This window comes from Acanthisitta chloris, unplaced genomic scaffold (genome assembly GCF_000695815.1).
Source record: "Acanthisitta chloris isolate BGI_N310 unplaced genomic scaffold, ASM69581v1 scaffold17430, whole genome shotgun sequence".
NCBI classification, from domain to species: Eukaryota; Metazoa; Chordata; class Aves; order Passeriformes; family Acanthisittidae; genus Acanthisitta; species Acanthisitta chloris.
This window is the reverse complement of record NW_008650104.1, coordinates 23,981-36,099: the sequence shown is the minus strand read 5'-3', so window position 1 is coordinate 36,099 and position 12,119 is coordinate 23,981. Positions and strand designations below refer to the sequence as shown.

General features: G+C 38.0%; 1 protein-coding gene across 1 annotated transcript in view; it reads left to right on the top strand.

Annotated features, from left to right (window-relative positions):
- CABIN1 (calcineurin binding protein 1) overlaps nucleotides 1-12,119 on the top strand; it is a gene marked incomplete at both ends in the record, with an annotated part of 45,703 nt that overhangs the window by 17,024 nt on the left and 16,560 nt on the right. Inside the window, 7 exons of the mRNA XM_009083747.1 lie at nucleotides 2,830-2,991; nucleotides 4,391-4,597; nucleotides 4,979-5,124; nucleotides 6,922-7,183; nucleotides 9,276-9,536; nucleotides 10,166-10,317; nucleotides 10,911-11,089. Coding sequence (XP_009081995.1) covers nucleotides 2,830-2,991; nucleotides 4,391-4,597; nucleotides 4,979-5,124; nucleotides 6,922-7,183; nucleotides 9,276-9,536; nucleotides 10,166-10,317; nucleotides 10,911-11,089 — 1,369 coding nt within the window. The remainder of the gene's footprint in view (nucleotides 1-2,829; nucleotides 2,992-4,390; nucleotides 4,598-4,978; nucleotides 5,125-6,921; nucleotides 7,184-9,275; nucleotides 9,537-10,165; nucleotides 10,318-10,910; nucleotides 11,090-12,119) is intronic.

The following is a 12,119-nucleotide window of genomic DNA, read 5'->3' as shown; positions in this document are numbered from 1 at the left end:
ATAGAGCTACTCAGGAATCTCTTAATTTCCCTTCTCAGCACTCCCTGGAGCTTATTAGCCACAGCTCAGTGCCAGACCCCATCTACCTCTGCATTCGAGCAGCAGTGTGTCTAGGACAGTAATTTAGACAGCTGGGGAGGATGGAGCAGAGAGCCTGAGGGGGTCTGCAGGAGCCAGCTCACCCTGGTAGGGCTGGAGCAAATGAACAGTGTTTGAACTGAGGCTGATTCAGGGCAGAACTATTAGATTATCTCTGTGTCCTGCTCTCCCTGGTATTAGAAGCATAATGCTGATACACCTGAGTTGCCTCTGCAGGGATCTGCCTTGGGTCCAGAGGGCTTATTAGCTCAGGCACTGTTCTTCATGAAAATAGATAGTCTGTTTCCAGGCTGGAGCTTGCCCTCAGATCCTGTGCTCCTGAGTGCTGAATCTAAATTGTGTCTGTATGGTGTGCCTGTATCCCCAGCCTGGGGAGTCAGAGAGTCTGCTCTGTGAACCTGCACAAGTACAGAGAGCTGAGAGCTGCAAATGTCATCAAGGTACTTTAAACATAATGTTCAATTTTCACACACAGAGTTACCCACTTAAACTAAAATATAATATGGTATTATTGAGCACAAGAATTTAGTTATCAGAGACAAGAAGGTGTTGGAAGGATACGGAAAGACGAAGATAAAATGGGATGAATTATTTGAAGAGAAAGGAGTTTCAAGAATGCTGAGTGTGTTTTACAGACTAGTATTAAATTATCACCTTCTGCAGGTGAACTGTTTGCTCGAGGACATTGTGTCGCTTGTGGGTGAAGGTGTTGTGCAAGAGAAGGTGTTAATCCCTAGTCAAGTCCTTGAGCAATAGTCCGAATTATTAGGAACAATTCTGGGTTTCTACCAAGAACTTAAGAGCTGAATAAGAACACAGGAGATTGTTTTGAACGCTGTTGAAGTGAGAATTCTGTTACTGCTGTTAAATATGATGTTGTTTGCAGTAGTAGGAATATCAACCTTTTGTTTCAGTATCCTGTGCTGTTCACATTTTCCTTCAGATTATTTAGCTACATTTTTTGTAAACTTCAAAAGTTCGTTCACCAGTCTGTCCAGGGTAGCAATATATTATTGAATATGATAGCAATATGGAGTCTGCTGTGTCTCAAAAAGTCATTGAAATGCTAAGGATTGTCTTTGCTCTTATTTTTCCAGGATTTGGCTCTTAATAAATGGTACATTGATCTTAGCACAAATCTTTTAATCAGAAGAGAATCAGCATCTTATAATTAAGCCCTGCACTTACAGATGAGCTGCTTACATGTAGGATAAGAGACTTTGGCCTTGTGATAGTGTGCAGTGTTTGTATTGTCAGGAAAGCCCATCATGATGGGAAGCTTCTTGTAGCATGCATCATGCATCAGTAGCTGAGTTTGCAATCCTAGGTGTTGAAAACCGGTAAATGATGACAAATCAATAGATGAAGTGATGTGAAAGTAATGTGTTGAGCATTTTTATGAGTTGAACATAGGTGAATGTTTTGTATTTTCAGTTTATGACTGCAAAATTTCAGCTGGAGAAGCTCCTCAGATGACCAGTGTGTTGAGGAATAAGTGTTGCTGGTTTGGAGAAGTCAGACCTTACTAAAAGGAATGAATGAAAGTCAATGCTTTCTAACACAAGAAAAATGTTAAAGGAAATTACTTACCAGTTGTTAGAACTCTCCTGGTAGCATACAGCTTCTCAAAACTTTGAGGCAAGTCACAGTGGAGAATTTGGTGTTTTTCTGTATCCTTCAGTCACCCAATTGATGATTACAATAGAAGCATTTTTCTTCTGCCACCTCAAATGAGTTTCCTTTAGAGAGAATCAGTGCACTCTGATACTGGGGACACACACACAGAGTGTATTGCTGTTGGATATGTAAGATACTAATGTAATTTCTAATTAGACATTTCATTTTTTAATTGAAATTTCATAGTGAACACATTGGAATTGGATCCTGAACCTCAGTCATTACATGTGGGTTTGGTTTTGGTTTTGAAATAAAGACCCAGAATCCCACTACACAGATTATTCTTGGTGAACATGTTTTCATTGATTTTGAAATGTCTTCCTGGAGTGTGTGCCTTTTAAGTTTGCTCTTTACAGAAGCTTAGTGAAGATTTTCAAAGAATTACCTTTTATCTTTTGCTATTCAGTTGCAGGTTTTTTAATGAACGTCTTAAGGTATTAGCCTCTTCCAAAATATGCTACTGCTGGGTGCTTCTTCTTGTGATGTTGAAGGCAAAGATAGCAACTTGCTACAGTGTTTAGTCATTTGGGATCAATCCAGCTGCTTTCCTTGGTGTGTAGCCATCTGTGTAATACTGTTCATACTGTGCAATTCTATAGTGCTTTTAGCCAGATTTTCATTAACTGCTCCTGCTTTTTCTCCAAAGTCCTCTCCTTCCCCCTTTTTCCATGCAGAGGAAATAGGTATTTGTGAATCAGGGCAGAAATTCTTCTGTCTTTTCCTTACTCACAGGAAACACTGTTGTATTTATATTCACAGAAGCAACTTGGTATGTTGAAAAACTCTGAATGATCTTAAGTCGGAAACATGAAGCTGATATCCAATCTGATTGATAAAATATAAGAGTTGATGAATTAACATAGGAAGAAAGAGAAAAGCACTTTAATGCAGCTGCAGTGCCACAGAAGTGACTTGTGTGAGACTAGTCTGCAGAAATCTGGGTGCAACATTTGGTTGTAATTGGGGGAAAATGCATGTAGTTCCTTAATGTTGTTCTCATCATCTGCCTTCAGACAGGTGCAGATGACTTTTTCTTTGATATTTGGCTCGTAGGTTCACGTACTAGAAAAAGAACTTGCAGCATCTACTTCTGAAGATACTCATCCTTACAAGGAAGAGCTGGAAACAGCCTTGGAACAGTGCTTTTATTGTTTGTATGGGTTCCCTAGCAAAAAAAGCAAAGCAAGGTACCTAGAAGAGCACTCAGTACGGCAGGTAAGTTATATGTTATTTCATGTCCATGAGAAATGCACACCCTTGTTTGGTTTTAATGCACCTCAGTACATGTTGGAGAAATACTGCTTTTATTTCCTTGTAAAATTTATGTATTTTATACATTGTAGAAAATAAACAAAAAGCTTTCGTATTTGTAAAAATTATAACTATAGCAAGTCAGATATTTTAAGTTAAATGCTAGTGTAGTCTTGTTCTCAGTAGTCTGCCACCTTGAAAATATTAAGAAAATGGTTTTATTAAGCTATCGCTTTCCTGTTTTCAGCTGAGAAGAAGTTCGAGGTTGAGGAAAATTAGAGAGGAAAAGTCAGCTTGAGAGAAGAAAACTTTAGGAGCCTTGCAGGTTATGAAAGTGAGAAATGTCAGTGTTAAAAATTTTTGATCGTTTCTTTTGACATCTCTGATGGTAAATATCTGATAGCTGCTTGAGAAATGTGTGAAATGCAGTTGAATTTGGGAGAAGAGCAACTCCGGAGTGCCTCAGGAAGAGGGTTGTAGTATTAAGGAAGGGAGAGAATGAACAGATCAGTGATACAATGCTCTGCCTTGAAACATCTTTGGTTTTGTTCAAAACCCTCAGATGACTTTGCACTTACCAAATGCAGATGATGATAGAATTATCAATCAAAACCCTCTTCATACAAGTGAAACTTGTCTGGCTCTGTTGAACAGACCTTCAGAATACACCAATACTGTCATGTTACTGCTCAGTGACTGTTTGGGAATTCTGTATCTTAAACCTACATGTTAGAAAACGAAGGTAATGTGAAAAGGATATAACTAAAAAAAGGGGAGGTATAAGGAGATTTCCCTCTGCAACCTCCCCATTCTCACTACAGAGCAAAGTTTACTTTAAGGGATAAGGTGAACAATAAAAGGAGGAAAACTTAGTCTAGCAGAAGAGAGTTCTAAATTAAGTTGTTCTTTCTTTCAAGAAAGAAAAGTGAAGGGAAAATGAGGAATAAATTCTGGAAATAACTTTCTGTAAAGACTTTGAAGATTTTTGAGCCTCAGAGTTTTGTCTGATTCTCATTTCATTTATTCTTCTTACTTCAGTCTGAAATTGAAGGTGTTGAGTTCTCCATATCTGAGGTATAATCAATTACTGCTTATAAACAACTTTTGTGAGCAAATCTTCTAAGCAGCAGAATGGCTTTATGTTCTGGTGACATACACGAAATGCCAGCTCAGTACCTTAGTCTGTTAGATCAGTAAGCAGTACGCTGTATTTGTGAGCACCTTAGTTCTGTTCTTTGGAGGTTTAATTTGGTTCCTGCTAGAACCAAACTATGAACTAGAGAGGACATAGGAACTCATCATTAGTAAACCTGAAGTTTTGAATTTGGAATAATTTTTTCCCCCCTCTCATCTCCTTCTTCAGGTTGATCTGACATGGGAAGATGCTTTGTTCATGTTTGAATATTTTAAGCCTAAAACTCTTCCAGAATTTGACAGTTACAAAACCAGCACAGTGTCTGCTGACTTGGCCAACCTTTTGAAGAAAACTGCTACAATTGTTCCTCGAACAGACAAGCCCATGTTAAGCCTAGAGACTGTCTCTGCCTATATTGAAGGAACATGCAGCAAGGTAGAATTAATTGGTTTTTAAAAAACCAAATGGAAAGGAGTAAAAATTATTGTTGCTATTTTTTACATTGACTTTGAGATTATTGGTGGAATGATTTATTCTATGGTGTTGGATTTCCTCAGGTAATTACACTGGGAGAAACTAAGAATGGCATCACTAAAGCTTCGAGTCTTGGGATGGCAGGGTGTAATATTGGTTAATATGGAGTCAGTGCGAGATGTTCGTTAGTGTTTGTCAGTGCTCTGTGTGTCTCTGAAATGCTCTCACTCTCTTTGTATTCACTGTCTTCATATTCCATGGTGGAAAGACTATTTCCACACTGCAAAGACAAAGCAAGTGTGCAGCTCATTCAGTATGAACTTTTCCTGTTTTTGTTTTCAGGCACCATCACTCCCAGAGGGTGCAGACTATTCTCCACCAGTGGTGACTGAGTTGTATTATCTTCTGGCAGATTATCATTTCAAGAACAAAGAGCAGTCTAAGGCCATTAAATTTTACATGCATGACATCTGTATTTGTCCAAACAGGTTAGTATTACTGACTCCTGCGGCACATCACTCATTCTTCTCACTTATTTCAGTACTTCAAAGCAGACAGCTGGTTTTGTGTAATTAAGGCCATCTCTAAAACAACCCAACTAACCAAACAAAACCCAAAACCTCGTGTTAGATATTGGATTGTTTTGAAATTTAAGCCAAAAATGGGAGGGGGGAAGCTGAATTAAAATAAGGAATAACTGTGCATAATGAACTGTTTGCACCTTTTGTTCTTTGCTTTAGCATGTTCATACATGACAAAGAAGGAAAAATGTCACTGTTTAGTAGCACAGCTATAGCACAAATGGCATTCTGTAGTGGATTTACTGTTTAGTCTGACCTCTCTCTAAAAGTGTTGATTTTGCTGCTGGAGAGCTACTCAGAGAATCCAAGTCAAGTATTTACGTAGTATTTAAACAAAATCACCTCGTTTCTTGATCATTTACAACTCAATGAGATACCACCAAGACTGAGTTCTCTCATCTTAAAAATAAAGCATATTTTGAACAGCAAGTCCTCTAAAATGAAATGAAACGATCTTTAAATTTACTGATTAAATAGAGAGTTTGCATATTAGGTGTCAGTTATCATTTTAATTCTCCTTGAAGTTGATAGATCAGGGTCAGTGACAAAACCCCTAATTTGATAGATTTGAGACAAGAAAATTGTTTCTAAATCCAGTCACATAACAGAGACAAAAGGGAAGGTGAAGGCACAGAGCAATTTTAGATGTGAAATCTACAGAGGAAATAGCTGCAGCTTAATGTTATTGCATCTTCTAGTCTGGGACTTGTGTGGAGCAAATGGCTAAAACTTTTGTTTGAAGCCTGATAAAGAAATTACCAATACCACACCCATCCCCATTTTTCTCGTTTTGATATTTTAAAACCTAAGTTCATAAATAAATGAGTAGAATGTGTTTTTACTTTAACGTGTGTGACATTTTGTTGTGGTAACATAGTATTTTTAAGCCAGTCAAATGAGATGTTACTTCTTCCAATGTCTGTGCTACGATTTCCCTTCCATTCCCCTCAGGAATCTGACTATTGAGGTCACTTGACCCAGAAATGGGTTTTCAGTTGGAATCGAGAAATTACAAGCAAAAATGTGAGAGCATTATGATTATTCCTTTGGTGTTAGAATCATGTTAAAATTGAAAAACTGCAGAGCAATTGACCTCAGATGTTAATGTGAGATTCTGGTACCCAGGAACTCCCCTCAGTCTGTGTTATCAGTGATGTAATAAATACAGGGTTAGACTCTCAACAGTCCCTCAGGCAGAAATTAGAGTTCCTCAGAGTTTTCCTACTTGAATGCAATTTTGTTTTTATAATTTTTATCTTGGAAAATGATTATGATAAGCACTTATTCCCAGTTCAGTCCAGCCATACAAGATGTCATAATGACTTGCTTCAGACATACAGGGTAACAATGCTTGGAGAGGACTCTGTGGTTACTGAGAGAAAAAAGTCAGTGGCAGTGCTGCCATTAGAAGTACAGATATGCTGGTTATGCATGGCAAATAAACCTTGATATTTCATCTGTTTTCCATGTGTGGCAGTTGCTGGGGACAGTGCTTTATTAGGAAACCTTTTTTAATGAAGTCAGTGTGATTTAGGCTATGCAGCTTCTGTTCCACTCTGAGCGGAGGAGGAGATGCAGAAATCTGTTTTGAGGGAGTGTATGATGAAAGGAAGAGAAAGTTGCAGATATAACAAGATGAATCTCGTCTATGCCTTCAGTATAATGTTTAGGGGGAGTTTGTTCACGTGTTATGTTCTTGCATAGGTTTGATTCCTGGGCTGGCATGGCTTTGGCTCGAGCGAGTCGCATTCAGGACAAGTTGAACTCTAATGAACTAAAGAGTGATGGCCCAATCTGGAAACACTCTACTCCTGTCTTGAATTGCTTCAAGCGTGCCCTGGAGATTGACAGCTCCAACCTGTCCTTGTGGATCGAGTATGGCACCATTTCCTATGCCTTACATTCCTTTGCATCCCGACAGCTTAAGCAGTGGAAATCGGAACTTCCCCCTGAAGTTGTGCAGCAGGTGGGAGCTCACTGAGAGGAGTATGAAATCGTAAATTATCTTTTCTAACACAGTAAATTTTTGCATGAAATACTTACATGCTGTATTCCACATATGAGACTGTGTGGTTACTTGGTAATATTGAGACTTCTAATATTCATAGAAGCTGATGGTGTCAAGCAGCATTTACAGGTGGGTTTTCTCTCCTTTCTTTTCCTTGTGTAAAATCAGTTTGAGCCTGATCTTTAAATTATCTTTTGAAGGTGACACAAAATTATTGTAACCTTCTGGAAAGGGGAATTATATTTACCTTACCTTTCTGTAAATGTCATGCAATGTTTCCAGGAAAAGGTGAAATGTATACATATTTAAATAGTGGAAAGATCAGGAATTACTCTGATGTCTGTGTCCATATGTCATGTCTTGTGTCTAAAGACATCCTCCCCTTTTTCTGTGTTTTTGGACCATTTGCTTAAGCAAAAGATCAGAATGAGAATATTGGTAGATTTTTCATCAGTAGAGTTATTATAAAGTCAATAGCTCTTTCTGCATGGAGATAATGAAAAAGTTAAGAGTTGCTAGGAAGTTTATTGCTGAGCCAAAACGAGCAATTCTAAATACACTTGGACTGTGATAAGAGTTGCTTGGGAAAATGTTTTGTCTATTTTTTTGGACCATTAAACTTTTTTTTTTATGTAGGTATTCTGACTTCCAAAATATTATGTAGTTCACAACTGGCAGCAGAATGAAAAAAGGAAGTGCTGCTACTCTGCTATAATCTGTAAAACTTTCAGTGTTTGACCTATAGAGATCAGTACTGGGAACAACCTCTGTTTCCAGGAGAAGGTGTGTGCAGTGAGGGGATGGGTCTTGCATCTGAGCTGCCTCTGTCACTGCATTAACTCTGCTCTTCCCTTAAACACTTTGTCCTCTGAGAAGAAAGATGATATAAGCATGTGTATTAAAAGAGAACAAATTGTTTATTAAATAGTATGTTTGAAATTACAGTTAACAGAAGAGTTTGCTCTTGGAGGGTTATTACATCCAAGAGCTCCAAAACTAACTCCTCAGAAAATGAAGTTATTACGTTTTATGTCTTTGATCTATCAAAAGTTTGGTCTTTTGGCCTCTTGGCTATGAGGGACCTGCTGAAGAATTCCAGGGATAGTGCTGGAGCTATTTCATATTATCAGCTAAAAGGTACAATGCAGAGCAGATATTCCAAGTTGAGGAGTAAATGGGAATGTTTATTTAGGACTACATAAATCTTTGGGTTTTGTAAAGTGAGTATATTAAAAATGCATCATTTACTAAGCAAAACTCTGTTATACTAAAAGATAAATTGGAACAATATCATCTCCCTCCCAGAGATATGTCTCTTTAAGAATAGGTTTTTCATGCATAAAAACCTTATTATTTTCTTCTCCTTTCAAAATGTTTAGGAATGGAAAAGTTATGTTATAGTTTTGGGTTAGAGCCACACAACTTAAATTTATAAATATCTCTTTCAAAGAAAGAAAATTACATTAATGCATCTTTTGACCTAGTTTTTTACATGACTTTATTGGCAGTTAGCTTTAATGTATGCTGCTGGTTTTCTTTTTTTTTTTTTTTTTGATGGGGGGAGAGTGTTCTTACCTTATTCAGCTGAAAATTTGATACATTGCAAGCAAGAGGAAATATATTTCTTCACAAATGAGAGTGGTCCATAGTGAGTCTGTCAAACTTCAGCTGCAGAACAAAGCAAGTAGGTTTTCTTCTTTGGAGAGTTAAGATAATTACAGCTGTGAAAAAGCAGTAGAATTTCTGTAGACATGTATATTGTTTTGTTATTTTGCAGATTTTTATTTATATGCATATTCTTACACTTCTGTCTCAGTGTTTTGTTCTGGTGGTTTGTGTCAGCAGGTACTGAAATGAACAAAACTCTCTCCATGAACACATTTTGTGGGCTGTATTTGATCCCTTAGATCAATTCTATGTCTCCTAGGTTGAAAGTGTTTTAAATGCTGTACCTTGTTTATGTGCTTGTATGAAAGCAGTAGTGTATTTTTAGAGTTGTTCATCTCAGCCCCAGTGAGTTCGTGGATCACAACACTTGGTTCTCTCACAGATGGAGGAGCGTCGGGACAGTATGCTGGAGACAGCCAAGTTGTGTTTTACGTCAGCATCTCGCTGCGAGGGAGATGGTGATGAAGAGGAGTGGCTTATCCACTACATGCTGGGGAAGATTGCAGAGAAGCAGAAACAGCCTCCTGTTGTCTATCTGCTCCATTACAAACAGGCAGGTCATTACTTGCACGAGGAGGCTGCTCGATATCCAAAGAAGATTCACTACCATAATCCACCAGAACTTGCCATGGAAGCATTGGAGGTAAAAGCAAGTTAAACATGTCAGCTTGAAAAACTTGTACTCTACAGATGATGGAATACCAGTGACTATTAGTTCAGGTTATTAGGCACATGTACATGGTACTCTGCATCTGGGAACTTTTACAAGACTAACTTGAAATGGAGCCTGTTCTTCAGGCTGGTTTTGTTTTAAAGACAGTTTGGACAGGTTGGTAGCAATTCCACTTCTGAATTTTGGTGCACACAGTTCGATAGTCAGTTTTTACAAGAATCAAGCATGGATAGAGTTCAGAAGCATCTCATACCTGTAGAAGCATAAGTTGGTGCATGAGTTGAAACAGGAGTTGTAACACCTTTGCTTTCACTGTGTTGTTTGGTAAAAACAGTGGATCTAGAACATACCCAGTGGTGATTTGCTTCCAAGGAGACCAGCTCTGCTTGCTTTGTTGTATTCCATAAAATTTGTACAGTGTTTAGATCTTGTAATTTAGAAACAACTTTCAAAGACAGGGAAAGTCCTGGTGAGGTAAGTTTTGGTAACGGATATCTGTCTTTACTAACTTCTGCAGTTTCTACAGAGAAAAGACTATTTGTAATAGATTGCAGAGCTGTGAATTCTTTAGAGACCACATGGACTTTGGTGTTTTCTAGGTATACTTTCGACTTCATGCTTCTATTTTGAAACTTGTGGGGAAACCAGACTCTGGAGTAGATGCAGAGATACTAGTTAGTTTCATGAAAGAAGCTTCTGAGGGACCATTTGCCAGGGGTGAGGAGAAGAACACACCAAAAGTTGCAGAAAAGTGAGTGCTAATTTCCAGAAGTATCCTCTGCATGTATGCTAATAAAGTGCTGGGTAATCAAGTATCAAAATAAAGGTGAGTGAAATATGAACAAAACAAAGGGCTTAGAATTCACTCTGATGCTTGCAGTATTCAGGTATTGTGAGTAAGATTACATGCTAAAATCCAAGTAGCAGTTTGCTGTATATGCTACTCTGATATCTTAATAATTGGCACAGAATAGATGGGAAGGAAAGGAAATAGAACAATTTGAATCTTGTGGTCCATTTTGAAACCCTCGTTTTTATTTATTAGTAATAATTATTTTTAAAATCAGCTATTAAAAAATGCAAAAGCAAACTACCTTTATTTTAAAGAATAAGAGATTTTAGTCCTCATAATTTGTCTTTTTAACAACTGCAAAATAAAGAATGTTTTACTGTGGACCAGTGACAAGGGAGGAATAGGACTTGTACTAGAAATCCATCATTTAGAATTTGTTAGTAAGATTTGATTGCTGTATTGGAAATGCTATAATAATATGTTGTCTCCTTTTGTTCTTTATACATGTCCCCAGTATGTTAACGCTTTATATTTTTTCTTGCCCCTCCCAGAGAAAAACCTTGCATGATTGATGAAGACTCTCACTCTTCAGCTGGAACAGTGCCAGGCCCTGGGACTTCCCTCCCCTCATCCTCGGGTCCAGGTCTGACATCCCCACCTTACACAGCCACTCCAGTTGACCACGATTACGTCAAATGTAAAAAACCCCGTCAGCAGGCAACGCCGGACGGTACAGTCCCTGTTCTCAATTCTGGCAGCACAGGGAGGTGCTCTAATCATGGGGGGTTTGATCAAACTGCTCGTTTCAAGGAGGGTGATGGGTCTGTGGTATCACGGGCAATATTGAAGCTCATTACCTTTAGAAATTCAGTGCTTTAAATAGAATCAATGTACAGTCAGAGCTTTAAGTACAAATCTCAAAGTTGTCACCTGCCACCATTGACACCTGTCACTTAATCAAAATGGCAGTGTTGGTAGGAGGAGTATGAGTTGTGACTAGATTCTCAGTAAGTTTTTTTCTCCAGAGATCATTAGGAAATATGTGGGTTCAATCTTTAGAAGACTGGCCACTGTTTCAGCCTTTGTGGAATCGCCAGGTGAAAATTTGAATTGTGGCTGAAACAAGACAAATTGGTAACAAGAAAACACAAATCAGTATTATCATTTTATGAAGGAGGCAGGTGGCAACTATTTTGAATATATTGTGATTCAGCACGAAGTGATTTGCATGACAGTCCAGTAGACTTCCATCTTTTAATTTTTCTTTATCATTTATAATGACCGGTTAGCAGCTCATCTCGTCAGACTAGAAAGTGATACAATAAATAATTGGCTTGTAGGTGCTGAAGGTGGGGTGGTATCATAGTGCTATTGAAGACTTTGCAATTACATATATAGTAGAAATTAAGACATTAAGTACAATTTAAGTAACCTGACATCATTATTTGGCTAGGAATTTTATTACAACTCTACTCTTCTAGCCATTTGTTTATCCATCTGGATCTATGAGTATCAGCACTCAAGGAGAAAATATACCTGCAATGTATAGCTTAATGTTGGTGGAATGTGCCCCACTGAAATGCTCTGCTCAACATAAATCTGTTTCTGGAGGGTGGGCTGCTTCCTATTGTCATTTCCTGAAGAAGGGTGATTTTGTAAATAACTTTGTTGACATAGTTTTGACACAGATGTTCATATGCCTGAAATTTCTGCAGGGTGAATTTATTCTTTTTCCCCAACAAATAGTTCATGGTGAAACT